General features: G+C 41.9%; 2 protein-coding genes across 7 annotated transcripts in view; one reads left to right on the forward strand and one right to left on the reverse strand.

Moving 5' to 3' along the window:
- RNF144B (ring finger protein 144B) overlaps window positions 1-3975 on the reverse strand; it is an 86393-nt gene extending 82418 nt beyond the window's left edge. Inside the window, exon 1 of one of the 3 annotated variants that reach the window (XM_042869555.1) lies at window positions 3905-3975. The gene's annotated coding sequence lies outside the window, so the exon portion shown is untranslated. Of the gene's footprint in view, window positions 1-3645; window positions 3720-3904 lie in introns of those variants that run through there. The other 2 variants (XM_042869557.1, XM_042869558.1) reach the window with 2 other exon arrangements.
- A 1295-nt stretch (window positions 3976-5270) lies between these two features.
- The window catches only part of DEK (DEK proto-oncogene), a 44857-nt gene continuing 34528 nt past the window's right edge, over window positions 5271-15599 (forward strand). For 2 of the 4 annotated variants that reach the window (XM_042870358.1, XM_042870360.1), the window contains exons 1-7: window positions 5400-5501; window positions 6209-6355; window positions 8291-8392; window positions 8906-9015; window positions 12082-12176; window positions 12666-12786; window positions 13519-13701. In XM_042870358.1, coding sequence (XP_042726292.1) covers window positions 6220-6355; window positions 8291-8392; window positions 8906-9015; window positions 12082-12176; window positions 12666-12786; window positions 13519-13701 — 747 coding nt within the window. In that variant the 5' untranslated portion in view covers window positions 5400-5501; window positions 6209-6219. Of the gene's footprint in view, window positions 5362-5399; window positions 5502-6208; window positions 6356-8290; window positions 8393-8905; window positions 9016-12081; window positions 12177-12665; window positions 12787-13518; window positions 13702-15599 lie in introns of those variants that run through there. The other 2 variants (XM_042870359.1, XM_042870361.1) reach the window with 2 other exon arrangements.

Raw genomic sequence — 15599 nt, forward strand, 5'->3', positions numbered from 1 at the left:
AGTTTGACCAGTTTGCTCTTTTCTACTGCCCTATTGGAAAGATGTTGTACATTTCCACGTTTTTCCACCATCCAGGCAGTGTGAACAGGAATCAGCAAACTTGCAGCATATCCCCAGCTCTGCTAATAAATGGCAGTTAAACAAGCTAATAACAAAGTTTGAATAACACAGAAAATAACGACTGACTTTACCTGAGCAGATATCCCAAATCTGGGGGCTTCGAGGTTGTTTCACTTCAGAGAAACAAATTGGTGAAGTCCAGTATTCCATCAGGAGCAATTTGTTTACTTACAACAAACATACATGGGGCAAAAGAGGACAGAGTAGAGGGGGGAAAAAAAGATGAGACAGAAAAAAATCCAACTCTTCTTCCAAGATATTTATTATCTGCTCTATGAATCCAACTATGCAGTTTATATTTGAGTCAAGAGATGCATATTAATTAGTTAGGCTGTGAATTTTATGAAAACCTTTGACCAATTACCCACAGATGCACGCGGGCACTGATGTGATTTATTCCTGGAAAGTCTATTTGCAAGGTCCACATTTCAGAAGCAGCGTCACTCATCCTCAGGCAAATAAATTTTGCCTTCTGTGGCATCCTTGCAATAATTTTGACTTGTATTGGGACTGCTTGAAGCAAAGCATTTTACAGAGCAGTCTTATTTTTGGAATTAGATTGTATAAAACAGCGTCGTGATACTGCCTGAGGAAATAAGCAGAATGCCTAGTGTACCGATTTGCATTTAAGAAAAGGTTACTTTTGTGTTTGGGTATTTTTACCAAGGAAACTTAGTCCAACTTTATAGGAATTGCCTTTAAAAAAATACCATTTCACTAAACATTCTGAGTACTTATAGCTGCCATTCACTAAGTACGACACGGTGTTTCATTTTGTTCAGTGAGCTTCAGAATATTCCTGCAAGTCTTTTCTCCACATTGTACCTGAAAAGCCCAAGGACAGAAACCTTTCACTGACTCTTATCCAGTGCCACAGAAAGTGACTGTTAGATTCATATGCACAAGGCAGAAAACCTGTATTCTATCTCCATGCTCAAAAGACTTTGTACTTTTCTTTTTTGAAGATGAAAATTGAAGCAATAAACAACACTTTGGCACAGCACATTTAAACCTTCAGTGAGTATTTTCAAAAATCCATCAGCATAAGTAAACATAATGTTTCGTATAAGATTTCAGAATCTATTACTGTTATGGTCAGGAGAAAAGGACCGAAACATGAAAAAGACTTTTTGTTTAAAGAAGCAATAAACATTTGCAAAGGCTGCAAGTTTCTCTTCTGCATGGAAAGTTAAAAAAGGTAGAGCAGCTGTTAAAGATCAGTGAGTTTAAATCAGTGCCTTCCTCCACAAAGAGTGGCTGAAGTGCTAGAAATAAAATTAAGGAGAAACCTAATTCTGCATCACTGACTACAGCCTTCCCAGCAAATATCCAGCCACCCTCCCTTTGTATCACAGAATCTGTAATCTCCACTATCCTTGTTGTTTTTTAGCATAATAAAGTACTGAATGCCCTTGAATTTCCTATGGGCTTGTTGTGAGCAAAACCTTCCTCATGTTAAAACAGCAGGTATACTCTTCACTTAGATGCCATAAAGCCTGTAAGTCAGATTGCTTTATCTGGTAATTACCAAGCTGCAGTCTTTATTTTAACCTCAGTCAAAGAAGACATCTTTATCAGCATATCCACAGCTGCTAGGCAGGAATGATAAGTTTCACAGCTTCCCAACCTGTCCACATCATTTGAATGTACTATTCCACAGCACTTTTCAAAACAATGAGCTTCAGCCAGCTAAATCCATTGCAGGAAGCAGGAGCAATTCAGTCCTCCCAGCCTAAATGTACTCTTAGTCATTATTGTACATGCATGCTTCTTGGAACTATGTCATAAACGCATGTCAAACTGAAATTATTCTGGAAACACAATAAAACAAACAGAAACATGTAAAGAAATGTAGTGACAGAAGTCACAATTAAAGTCTTTATACCTTTGATTAATATTTAGTTTAGGGCTGCAGCTCAGCAGAGACTTCAGAGTATTTACTTTTACTTTCCCCTTCACATGACAAATAGTTCTTGGGGTTTCACCCTTCCAGTTAGGCCTTAAAGCACACCTCCCCTCCAAAACACTGCTATCAAAAGTGATACTTCAAATAAACATCATCAAACTGGTTTCCACTTAAAGAAATGTGATAATATTTAACTAAGCTTTTGCCAATTTATCTCTAACATCCCATACCTTGATGCCAAATGTACAAATATAACAGAGATAGGACATTTTCCCTCTGCAGACTTCAGTAAGTTAACATGTCTTTCTAGTTTCTAATGCTGCAGACATGCTTTTTCCAAATACTCACTAAAAATGCATTCATATAGAAAAGGATCAAACCCAGAACCTGAATGGTGAAACTGCAAACCTTCCGGTCCATGCTAAACCTCTGCAGCTCTTACTGGGCCTCTTACAGCTTTCCTTGGGGTGTGCTATCACAGTGGAACCCACCTCACACAAAGCGGAAACGAGACACAGAAATGTGCAAAGCCTTTGAGGTTCAGCCACCAAAGAGGAAAGTACAAGCTTCCTATATTTGAGTTGTCACTACTTCAGAATGTCATTACTGAAATTCTTTAAGACTTTTTTTATAACTCTAAAAGTCCTTCTGGTTGTGACTCTGCAAGGCTATTTCTGTGCATCCACATAAAATAGTTTCCTAAAGCTTTTAGTTCTGACATATCAGAATTTCCACTAAACAGATCACCAGAACTGAATGCTTATGGCTTTTAGCCACACAAAACACCATTGTGGTTTCTTGCCCCTACTAAGTACATGTGTTCCACCTATACTTTCAATTCTACAAGCTCTATTGCAGAGAAGAACCAGTTAAATTGCACGTTGTTCGTATTACAAACGAATCCTGTCCTAAAGCTTGACCCAAGCAGACAAAATTCATAAAATATGATAAATGTATTGAATAAATTCAGTATCCAGGTATAGTCCTGTAAATGGAAAATAACAGCACTGAAACAAACGGAGTTACCATGGCGAAGAGTCTGGAGTAACTGGGAGCAGAATTTGGCTACCTGGCATTTACCCACTTTACTCAACTTGAAGTCCTGGAAGGTCCAGACAGCCAATAACTACATACTTTGTGAGGAGAAATGTCTAGAAACCCAGCACACAGAGGTGAAATGAGGATAAATGCTTTGCCTCCACGCTGAATTTTCTGCATTTTGTTAGTCTAAGCCAGGCCATGGGTATTCCTGTAATATGCCGTGAATATTTTCAGCACGGAATTCCATTTCTTTAAAAATAAGACATGATTCATACCAAATTCACATGGCAGGCCCTGGAATTTTAAAGCAGCTTGCACGTAACGTGCAGACATGCAGACCTTCCAACGACTTCAGTTAGGATCTCACTTTCTAGAGATTAAATATAGTTGTCTCAACTACGGACAGAAAATACTTGTAGATTTAGCATTTCTTTCTGCACCCAGCTTAAGTACTTAGAAATAAATATATTAGGTGCTCAGATCTGAGCGGGGAGAAGGCTTCTCACAGCAGCAGCCACTTCAGGCAGCCGCCCCAGCACCTCACGTGTGGCAAAGCACGCCTCATAGACGGAACGTACTCAGAAAAGTCCGCCAGAACTACGGCAAGCCCGCGTTCACCGCCGGTTCGCACCGCAAAAGTTGCCAGAGCCGAGAGGAACCGCTCGAGAGCCGCAAAGCTGGGAGAAGCTCTCCTCTGCCGCACGAGAGAACGCTAGCAGCCCGCGCTCCCCAGCACGCACCGCCGCCCGCCCGGCCGAGCGCCGCGGCTGGAGGAGCGGCGGCAGGAGCGCGGCTCCCCGCCCCGCAGGTGCCCGCCGCACGCGTGCCGCCCCTCACCTCGGCTCCTGGCGGCGTTTTCTCCCGGCCGCGACCGGTGGGGGTCGGCACCTCCCGGCGGGTAAAGCCGCCGCTCTGCCCGCGCCCGCCTTCCCTCGCCGCGCCTCTCCCCGCCCGGCTGAAGGCTGCCAGCGAGCGGGACGCCGGGACCGGTGCCCCCGCGCGCCCGCCTGCCCCCTGCGAGCGCCGAGGGCGGGGGGAGTCCCGAGGCCGGGACAGCGGCTCCTTGTCATAGCCGCGAGTGCTGCCAGCGGAGACGTGCGGCAACGCGCGCCGAGGGCGCACCGCGGCGGCTCGGTGCCGGCCCGCTGCCCGGCGCCGCACCGCGAGGCGGCCGCCTTCGCTTCTGCTCGGGGCATTCCCGATGGGGTTCGGTGAGGCGACGTGAAGCCGGTGTCCGCTGTCGCCGCCCTCGACAGCCCCCAGCCCGTGGGTTTGCAGGGGGCCGCCCTTTGTCTTTCGACATCTTTCAGGAAAAACTTCTTTACAGCAAGGGTTGTTAAGCACTGCGATAGGCTGCCCAGGGAGCAGGTTGAGTCACCATCCCTGGATGTGTTTAAAAGCCATTTGGATGTGGTGCTCAGGGACATGATTTAGCAGTCAACTTTGTTAGAGTGAGGGTAGGATGGTTATGTTGTGGTTGGACTTGGTGACCTTGAAGGTCTTTTCCAACCTGAGCGATTTTATGATTCTTTCTCATGCTGTCTGTGTGGCCCATGGCTTAATGGCCAGGTACTTAAGTGTCCTGAGCTTCAGGCTTGCCTAGTTATGCACGGCTGGCAAATGACATTTGTTTTTCAGACTGCCACCATCTGTATTCACAACAGGTTTAAAAAAACATTGGGAATGGAAACTGCAGCTGCTGTAGGAACTGAGGGGGGGAGATGCTCTCCCCAGCCCTGCCCTTGTACAGTGCGAGTGCAGCATCTGGTTTAGGTTAGATATCAGGAGGAAGTTTTTCACACAGAGGGTGGTGAGGCACTGGAACAGGTTGCCCAAGGAAGTTGTGGATGCCCCATTCCTGGAGGCATTCAAAGCCAGGCTGGATGTGGCTCTGGGCAGCCTGGTCTGCTGGTTGGTGACCCTGCACGCAGCAGGGGGTTGGAACCGGATGATCACTGTGGTCCTCTTCAACCCAGGCCATTCTGCGATTCGATGGTCTGAGCGACAAGCGCACGACCCTCCCAAACACCGCTTTCAGCGCAGCCAGCGGCCGTGACGTCACCACAGAGGTTAGGGCGCCCCCTCGCGGCACACGGCCGCAAAGCGCCTCTCTCGCCCCACCCTTGCTCTGCGCGCGCAGCCCTCTCGCCCCGCCCACCTCCGCGCCCGCCCTCCCCGCGCCGGCGCTGATTGGCCACCGTCTTCCCGCTTCCTTCTCCCCGGCTGAGAACCCGCCATTTTGAAAACCTTGTTGATTCCGGGAGGGGGAGAGAGAGGGAGAGAGAGAGAGCGAGGTGAGAGCGAGCGGGACGCGGGGCGCGCGACTCAGTCTGGCAGCGCCCCGCCCCTCCCCCTCCGCGCGCCCTCCCCGCCGCCACCCGCCGACCCTGCCGCCACAGGCGCTCCCGCTGCAGCAGCCGGGGCTCGAAACGAGGTGTGTCCGCCCGCCATGGCCGCACCGGGCCCTGCAGAGCGACCGCGTTCTCTCCTCGGGGCGGAGGGGGGGGGGCGGGCGGCCGCCGCGTTCGTGCTGCGCTGTCTGGCGCCATCGCGTCGTTCGGGCTGCGCGCCGGGACGGGCGGCTGGCGGGGCTGGTCGGAGGCGGGAGGGGCCCCTCCTTTCTCCCCTTCCCAGCCGAAAATATCCCCAGTGTAACTCTGAGAAGCGGATCTCGGCGCTTTCATCCCTCTCCAGCCCTCCTCGCCGGTCTGGGCGTTGCCAAGGCGGAAAGTTCCCAACTTTCTGTTCTTCTGCGCTAAGAGGCGGGGAAAGGCAGGTTGGGCAGAGCGATCGCTTTTTCTCAAGAAAAACCGGAGGGTTTTGTTGCCTGTACCCCGCGAGAGACATTTTCTGGGCATTTTGCAAGGAGGTGTGAACTTTTTCTCCTTCATAGTGCAGCCCGCGGTTCCCGTCGCCTGTTTGTTTCCTCTGTGTGATTCCGAATGTTTCACGGTTTGGGAACTGGTGTGTGGAAAGTGCTGATAAACCTCTTCAGCAGCTGCAGAACGAGCGACAGCTTCTGAGTTATGTTAGGTGCTGCGTATAAGCAGGGTGTTTGAGTTCGTGTCTTCAAACATGGGAACGCCCGCAGCTTCTGCAAGGGTGCTGTGTTCTCATGGCTCTGCCCACTGCTTTCTACAGAACTGCACACCATGTCTGCTGTTGCTTCCTCTAAAGAAGATACGATGTCATCTGAAAAAGCAGATGAGAAACAAGCTGAGGCTGAAAGCAAAGCTGAGGAAAGCGAGGAGGATGAGGAGGAGGAAGAAGAGGAAGAGGAAGAAAAGGGTACGTGTCATGGAACCATAGAATGGTTTGGGTTGGAAGGAACCTTGAAGATCATGTAGTTCCAAACCCCTGCTATAGGCAGGGACACCTCCCTCTAAAACAGGTTGCTCGCAGCCCCATCCAGCCTGGCCTTGAGTGCTTCCAGGGATGGGGCATCCACAACCTTGCTGGGCAATTGTACTGCAGCATCTCCTAACAGCAATTGTACATCTCATGGATCACAAATCATTTTCCAGTAGACTAAAACAGACGAGACTAGAAATAACAATACTATATTCCTTAGGAAACAATGGAGGGATTACCAGCATTTTCAGTTCGTACACTAGGGATTTTTTGTTGCTGGAGAAACTTCTGGAGATTTTAAGACATATCATCCTGTATCAAATCATTATCTGAAAATTGAGCACTTTTTTTTTTTTTTTTTTTTTTTTTTTTTTTTGCCAGTAACACTTTGAGGCAATACACACTTGCAAAAGATAGACAAGAATAACCCTGGCATTGCTTTAGAATAATACAGCTATCATTTGCCAACCAACTGATAATTACTTTTTTGGGTGCCACAACTTATTTGTAGTGGTGAAGGAATTCCATGTGACTTATTTTACCAGCGGAAGTCATGGTGATGTTGAAGAGACAAGCAAGATAGACTGCATCACGTATGTGAAGAGGGTAGTGAAGGCATAGGAGATGCGATGAAGGAACTACTATGCAAAACTGCTGGTGTTAAATCTCTAGACAACTATTTTGCAAATGAAAACATCTGTGCAAATAGAGCTGTGGTATGGCTAGTGAAAACCATGTCACTGATGGTTTTGTGTTCTTAAAGGAGCAGAGCTTTGTCTTTAGAAAAATGTAGTAGAAAGGTTATGCTGTTTTAAGAACAATGGAATAATTTGAACTAGCTTTTTACGAGCAGCTGATTGTCTGTTCACAAGTGTGTTTTGCTGTGTTCTCACCAGGTATGTGTCCAGATTAATGTTTGTGCACATTATAAAGCTGCTTTTCTATGTTAAGGCCAGAGCAACACTATGTGCTAAGGAAAGTGTGATATGTGATATAAGGTCAGGTATTTTACAACGAGGTGTTCATGTTTGTGAAACAGTGAGGCTTTTCTCTTGATGTAGTGTTGTTAAAGTAGCTATATGGAATGTATCCATTAAGCCAATCTAAACGTATTCATAGAATGGTTTTGGGTTGGAAGGTACCTTAAAGGTCATCTAGTTTCAAACTTCTTACTGTGAACAGATTCCTTCCACTAAAAGGAAGAAGTATTATATTAAATTATTTGTAATAATGTTCTTAATAGTTTGGAAGATGTTAGTATTGTGCTCTGCAGAGTGCTGCACAGCATGTCTGTGTGTGATTCGGTACAGTACCACTATCCTTATGTATCTGCATTTTCTACTGATAGCATTCTGCTATGTGTTCTCCATTCCACTGGTGGGAAGAGAAAGAGGCCGCAAGCAAGCTGGATTCTCCCTTTGCCCATTTGTTAGCTTTCCTGTAAAGAACTGGAGTAGAGCTGTGCATCTGGGGGCTGGAGCAGAAGGGGACAGAATGAGACTGTGCAAGTAACGTCTGCTCTGTACCTTAGAAAGGTGAAGAAAGGAGAGAAGGCTGGATTTCTGATAATGCATGGAGATGCCATCTTCATCGTGAGATGAAGATCCCTTTAGGAAATGTCCGCTGTCCACCTTCAAGGATAGGTTGGATGTAGGATTGTAGTTAAGGACGAGAGACTCAGATCTACAGCTCTGTAGAATCCTATCGACCTTTATCCAAAGGTTTGGAAGTCTTATAATGCTTGGTTATATTGTTATCCTTTTTTGTTTTGCTTTTGCAATAATTCAGAGGTGTATTGCCTATCACTGCAGTGGAGTTGCTGATATAATGAGGAAAAAAAACTTTAAAAAAAAAACACCCTGTGTTTTGCAGAAAAGAGTCTCATTGTTGAAGGAAAAAGGGAGAAAAAGAAGGTAGACCGATTGACCATGCAAGTGTCCTCGTTACAAAAGGAACCTTTTACAATTACACCAGGTAAGCTTGTCCTTTCAGGTAAGAATTACGGGTGTTGAAATGAAGATGAAACCTCTCTAAAGATCAAATTGTTATCTTGTAGGTGAGACCTAACTTAACTGAATCACTGTGTGTTTCCGAGCAGTAAGGCTGTTATAATTATATGAAAACTGTCTTTTATCCTACAAGGTCACATTAAACAATAGAAATTATATAATGTTTAAACTTAGCTCTGAATAGGCTTTTCAGTATCTAGCGACCACTGTTGTTGGAACATCTAGACTAAAAAGAAATGCCAAGTCTGTTAGCCGTGTTACAGGTAATTTCAAGTAAGGAAAAAAAGCCCTTATCAGTGCCTAGTTGATAAGGAATGACCTCCCCAACACTTGACTTGATGCTCTGCAGAAATAACTTCTTTTACATTAAAAAATATGTATAGATAGAATATAAAGGTAGATGGATATTTGAAGTTGTGAACAGATGGGTAAATAAGAAGGTGATTTCTTTGTGTTTTTTTTCTTTTGTTTGTTTCAGGAAAAGGACAAAAACTTTGTGAAATTGAAAGGATACAGTTCTTTCTGAGTAAAAAGAAGACAGATGAACTTCGGAACCTGCACAAACTCCTCTACAACAGGCCAGGCACTGTGAGAACTTAAAATCTATCTGTATAACTAGTAATTTTCATGCATGGTGAAAAAGTTTATTCTATAGGCATTGTTTTCTTCTGCATTTGCACATATAGATCTACTTAAGTGTCATTTATTACAAACTACTCTTGAAAATTACTGCTCGAGCCCATAATTCTTCTCATTTCTGTAAGCTACTCTGAAAATCTTGTGGAGAGGGATGCTGAATTGTAAGCCTATAGAATGTAGATTTCCCCCTTCCTCTCCACTCCAGGTTAGTGATCACTTTATGCAAATGAATTTGCAATAGTTCATGGCTGACATGCTAAAACTGCTGATGTACGTGGAATATTTTGACTGTAGTCTGTATAGTTACTTTGAGTACAGCTGCGTCTTACTGCTTCATTTATTCTGTGGTACCTGCACTTGTGGGTTTCACTACATTGCTACCTACCTAGTCATTTTCTCCACAAAGCAATGGAAAGCAAAAGTACATCAATACGTAACATTTTAATAAGTGATTTTGTCATATTTGCCTAAAATAAGACTGAACTGAAAGATTAATTAAAAAAAAGATATGCTCTCTCTTATATCCAAGGATCAAACTCGATCCATAATAGCAAATAGTTCTTAGTGCCTATTACATACGATTGATCGTGCCTTAAATTTCAGAATACATCTGGCCCATTTTCTTTGCTACTAGGAGTGAAATGGAGATGGAGTAATTAAAGCAGATTCAACATCATTACTTCAATGCACTTTATTTTTAAGCTCTTGTATTTTAGAAACTTAAACAGCTAGCACAGAAATGAGGAACTGAGTAATACAAGTACAAATGCTGGTTAGAATATCTGAAACCACTGCTGCAAATGGTGTGGTTGTTTAAATGACACAGTGAAGGTCTGTGATCTCAACTATTCAGGAGGAAAAAAACAGTGTATATTCATTAAAATCTCTGAATTGTGGTATTTATTTGGTGTGTCAGTTAACAAATCAAGTATTTCTGGCTCTGTATACAGACATTTGGATTGTTTTGCAGTAGAATTTCATCATTTGATGGGAAAAGTGGAATGACAACCGTGTAGCTTTCTGATCAAACTAGATTTTTAGTGCAAGTTGTGAAACTGCATCCATTTATGAAACTAGTGATGCTTTTATATCATCTTCTGGTAGAGGTACTGTGAATCCCTCTCTCCTCCTATGGCTCACAGATCTGAGGAGTAACTGACTGAGGAGTCCATAACGTTTATTGGCTATGTAGTGTGTCACTAAGGCACTAACAGCTCAGTAACAATTATCACCAACTACTAAGTAAATTGCTTATTAACACAGTCAGCTAATGGGCACGTGACTATTAGCAGTTTCAGAATTACATGCAAAATAATGTGATTGGAAACTGATATTTAACACTCTTCAGTATTATGAGTTAGACAGAAGTGCTTGCATTACTTAAGACAAAATAGTTTACTTCAGCCTGAGTTGTTCTACTAATAAATACCAATACAAATAATTTTCTATCTTATATACAGAAGATCCATGTAATAAAACAACATTTTTCACTCTGTTTTTGAGCTTACATAGATTCCTGCTGTCTTAGCTCCTTAATAACAGATAATTGCCCTTGATGTATTATTCAGGCAGCCTTCTGGTTTCCTGCAAAGTTCTGATGCTCCTGTGAGATCTGTTGCTTGGGGAAATCAGGCAGCATCACTTGCTAAAGTGACTGAGATAGCTGGACAACATACTGTGAGATGACAAGATTCTGTTCGTCGTGGAAAGTTTCTCTCTTAAAAAACTGTATCTGTTCTATTTCTAAACCTTTTATTGTAGCACTTGTATCCTAACCTAAAGTGATAATCACTGATTAATTTAGAGCCTCGTCTTGTAGAACAAAGTATGTCCATCATTGACCAGAGTCACAATTTACAGAACTTTTAACAGCAAATTTGTGGTTTCTAACTATAGAATATATATAAAAATATTTCTAGTCCCAGAAAATTCTAATGATCAGATACTTTAAAGATTGACTGTATTTGCATAACTTTTGTGAAAGCTGTGCCTCTGAGCTAGAATAGAGGTGAATATGTTTGCATATTAGTAGGTACCATTTGGAAATACCAGTATGAGTTCATGGAAAACCACATTTAATCAGAGTTGTAGGGATTTCAGAATGCCATTTAAGGTCAAGGAAATCAGATGGTGTTTTGTATGCACGTTCTATATGTGCTTCAGAAAGTAGGTAATGTTTAATAAAACATGCTGACACATCTGCAGATTTTCTATAGGTACTGGGTAGAACACAAGGAGCTTAGCACTGGTAAAATCTTAAACTAGTGGAGGAACACCAGAAAGAAGAACTGTAAAATTGTTGAAAGTAGTTGCAGGTTGTACATGGTAACATCATAAACATCTCATAACATTTTGTGATTCTTTTAAACTTTTTTTGTGAAGAAGAGATGAAGAAAAAGCTAAGGAACTTCATTCTTGGTTGTAGGTAGGAGTGATTTTTTTTCATTATGAGGACTGTCTGTTATGATGAAAGCTTGCTCCTGTTCACTCCAATGGCTTAATGGCCAGCCTTGTCAGTTGAGTGATGTGTAAATACATAAATTGATCATGCAGAAGAAGAGCTTCAGAAGTGCAGTCACAATCCTATGTGAGAATTTAAAAAGCAAATAGAGCTAATCAGCTCTAACAGATCGTATACTGAAAGTTTACTATACTATACGGTACAAACTACAGTAAGTGAACGTCAGGCTTCCTGTGATCATTGTTGCACAAACATGTTTTGCATGTACTGTATTATTTATAAGCTCCAAACGGCAGGTGATTTTTCCATGCAAGTTATTAAAAGGAATTAAATTACCAAGATCCCAGGAACTTAGTTGTAATTTAGCTGTCATGAGAAAAACAGAGGCATAAGATGTAGAAGTGAATGTTCATTGGGTTTTTTATATAGGTGCAAGTTTTCATCGACGGTAAGCTGCAAGATAGAACAGATTTTTCTTCTATGAGAAGTTAAACATAATTGGATGAAGTCCTTTAAGCTGCATGTAATAGAAGTTAATCTGTGTTCTATTCTAGGTTGCTTCCCTAAAGAAGAATGTGGGTCAGTTCAGCGGGTTTCCATTTGAAAAAGGAAGTGACCAATACAAAAAGAAGGAGGAGATGTTAAAAAAGTAATGATCTCCATTGCTGCTTCATATAGTCTGACTCATGCTGTACCATCTTTTTATTTGCAACGTTTGTCTTTACAGAATTTACATTACACTCCATTCATGGTGCAAGCTTTCATCTCACTGTGCCTTAAAACCTTTCTCCTTCAGAATCAAAACCCATTTTTGCTTAATGTATATTAAAAGCACAGTATTATTCCTAGAATTGCTGTGAGATAAATATAATGATCTGGAGCATTTAGTGTAACAAAGTGATGTTTTTTGTTTTGTTTGTACTGTTTCTCCACATAAGCTACTGCCCTATTAACAGAAGAAGGTGCTGCAGATTGGTTGTAACTGGAATGAAAAGGGTTTGAAAATAATATAAAGCAGTAAATCTAGTCATAACAAATCAATGTCGGGTTGTAGGCATAGATCAGTTAAATGTTGATCTGTTGTTTATAATGTGTTACTAAATACTTTGCATTTTTTCTTCCTTTTTTCTCTCTCCAGATTTAGAAATGCAATGTTGAAAAGTATCTGTGAAGTTCTTGATTTGGAAAGATCAGGAGTCAACAGCGAGCTGGTAACCAGAATCTTAAACTTCTTAATGCATCCAAAGTCTTCAGGCAAGGTGAGATGCAGGTTGTGCTTGTTTTGAGAACTCTGTCCTGGCAAAAAAGTGCAGCTGCCTTTATGCTTCAAAGCACTAAACAGAATTCATGATTAATATGTGAGTTAATTAGGGACAGCCATTCCCAAATTCCAGTAGGCAGCATCTGCTTTGTGGCTGAGTGGAAGAGAACAGACACAGTAGTATCACATAATGGCAGTCAGTTTTTAATCTGTAAGCAATGCCAAACTAGTTAGACTGTTGCTCAGGAAACTTCAGTTTAGTTGCAGCAAACACTGAGAAGTAGTATGTACCAAGTCAGCACGCTGCCTTAGGGATGCTGATAGTCTGAGTAACAACAAAATGCAGTTTTGTATAGCCTCAAGAGTTGTCCGCTAATCTGCTGCTAGAAGAAAAAGTGTACTTATATGGGTAATGTAAAGTTTCCTTGTTTGTGCTTCCCTGATCCCTAACTGTGGAAGATTTCTTTCATTAGGGGAGTGAAGGGGATGCTTAGCTTAAAAGTGAAATTCAGTTTCATTTTATTCTGATTTATCCCTGTGCTTTGAATTTCTTCTTAGCACAAAATGTGGTATAAGAATAGCGCATACAATTGACCTGTTTTTTTGTTTTCATGATGCAGACCTCTGTACTTATATTTTTTTTTTTTTACTATTATTTGAAGGAATTTATATTTTTCTTTAAAATATTCTTTTGCATTCTGTTGCATTCTTTTGCATCCCTGGCTTTCAGCCATTGCCGAAGTCCAAGAAGACACCAAGCAAAGGTGGCAAGAAAGAACGCAGCAGTACTGGAACAACGAGAAAAACAAAACGCACCAAGTGTCCAGAGATCTTGTCAGATGAATCAAGCAGTGAGGAAGATGAAAAGAAGGAAAAGGATGATTCTTCAGAAGAGAAAGAAAGTGAAGAAGAGGTAATGAGGGCTCTTGCATTGTTTTTTTTCAACATAGGGCTAAGAACTTTTCTCTGCAGTTTGTCTGTGATTGCTACCAATTGTTGATTTGTGGAACATGTGAGGTTGGAGAGGTTTGATGTTTTACTAAATTAATGGTTTCATTTATAAAACTTATAAGAGAGATCTTGATTTCTTAGTGCCTTAAGGTTAGAGAATCGATAAGATTCTCATTTTTGTTCATACACCCGTACAATACACCCGTCCATACACCATGCAAAACCATTTGCTGCAGATTAGGGCAGTCAGAATTTGAAGTGTAATTGATGGGATTCTTACGTCACCTGTGAAGGTTTTATTTAACGTAATCTTCATTTTAATAGTAAATTCTCAGTATCTTTTCCAGTGAGAGGATGTTGGTATTTGTATCTGTGTATGTAGGGTATGACTGGATACCTAGAAGTTAACTCTGAGGTGAGTACAGGTCCCTGACTCAGCTAACTGCATTGTTTTCAGATCTTGGTTCCACATTTCTTCTGGATCTTATTTTCTGATTTCTCTTTTGGGCTTCTGTAGCCCAAAAGCCCTTCTGTAGAGCTAAAGGAGGCAACAGAACAAGCAGCCTTATGGAGATCCCTGTGTTTTACAAAGTGTTCTCCCTATTTGCTGTTCTGCTGTATATTCATTGAAACTTATTTCAGTCTTCTATAACATCAGAGAGATAAAAAACAACAACAAAACAAAAAAACCAGAAAAGCCTTCCACTGTGCATTCAGTTTCAGTCCTGAATGTAGTTAACGGAACAGGCACAAAATGCTCTGGTGCAGATGCCACTGGTTTTGTCCATATGTCTGAAGTGTGAAAGAAAGAAATGAAAGGAACCACAGGCTCCATCTTATCCTATAATTTCTTTTCAGTGGGACTTCCTTTTTAGCCATAACCAAAGCCATAGAACAAACAGCAATTAGTTAATTGGTGCCAAAGGAAATCATTTATGTGAGCTACGTAGCCTTTGACTCCAAACTCAGACAGTTATTCACTTGGGTTGCATTCCCTCTATTGAAGTGCAGGATTGGCAGACTAAGTAAATAGTCTGAGCTGTAGAAAAGCTGCTGTATGTAAGTTGAACCATTAATGCAAACACTTTTACATTTGAGAGGTTCTCATGTTAATTTAAAAAGAAGCTTCAAGGAAATTCTTTGCATCTCCATAAAACAAACATAATTCTGAGTTTGCATCTTTCTTTTCCCCCTAATAGTGAGTCAAAAGAGGGCAAAATACTACAAGTGAATTTTATATTTGTTTGTCTCTTCAACAGTACAGTCTTCCTGCTGTGAGGGAAGGAAACATGGCTTTCAGGGGCAGGAGTCTGCTTTTAGAACCTTTCTCAAGAATTCAGCTATTTAAGAAAAAATAGTAGACCCTGTTGATCTAACGGAGTCGTCTTTGCCTTCTTTCAAAAGGCAGGAGGATTTGATGACCTCCAGGCAATAACCTGGTGTACACTGAAGACTTTGGAAGTTGAAACTGACTTGCATGGAATAAAAGTGTAATTATCATGCAAGCGCTCGTATGCCAAATTAGTTTGAATATAGGAAATGGTGAAGTGGAAAATGTCTACCTTTGCAGAGCTTTAAGGTTATACCATAAAGAAGGAAAGAAAAAAAAAAAAAGGCTAGGATTATATAACGTTTAACAAACTACAGGCTGTGTTTCCCCTGCTCTTTTGGAATCTCAGGCTAAACTAGTGGTGAGCTTCTCTTGACTGCAACAGTATTCTATTGCTTTGTTTTTTGATCTGATGTACCCAGAAGGAAAAGATATCTGGAATACTTCTGTATGCTGAAGGAACATAATTTTTTTGAAGCTTAAATATGTCTGCTGCTTGTAACCTCTGATTCTGTCGCTAGTGATGGAGC

This window comes from Lagopus leucura, unplaced genomic scaffold (assembly GCF_019238085.1).
Source record: "Lagopus leucura isolate 7727_CA_CO unplaced genomic scaffold, USGS_WTPT01 Super-Scaffold_100002, whole genome shotgun sequence".
Taxonomy (NCBI): Eukaryota; Metazoa; Chordata; class Aves; order Galliformes; family Phasianidae; genus Lagopus; species Lagopus leucura.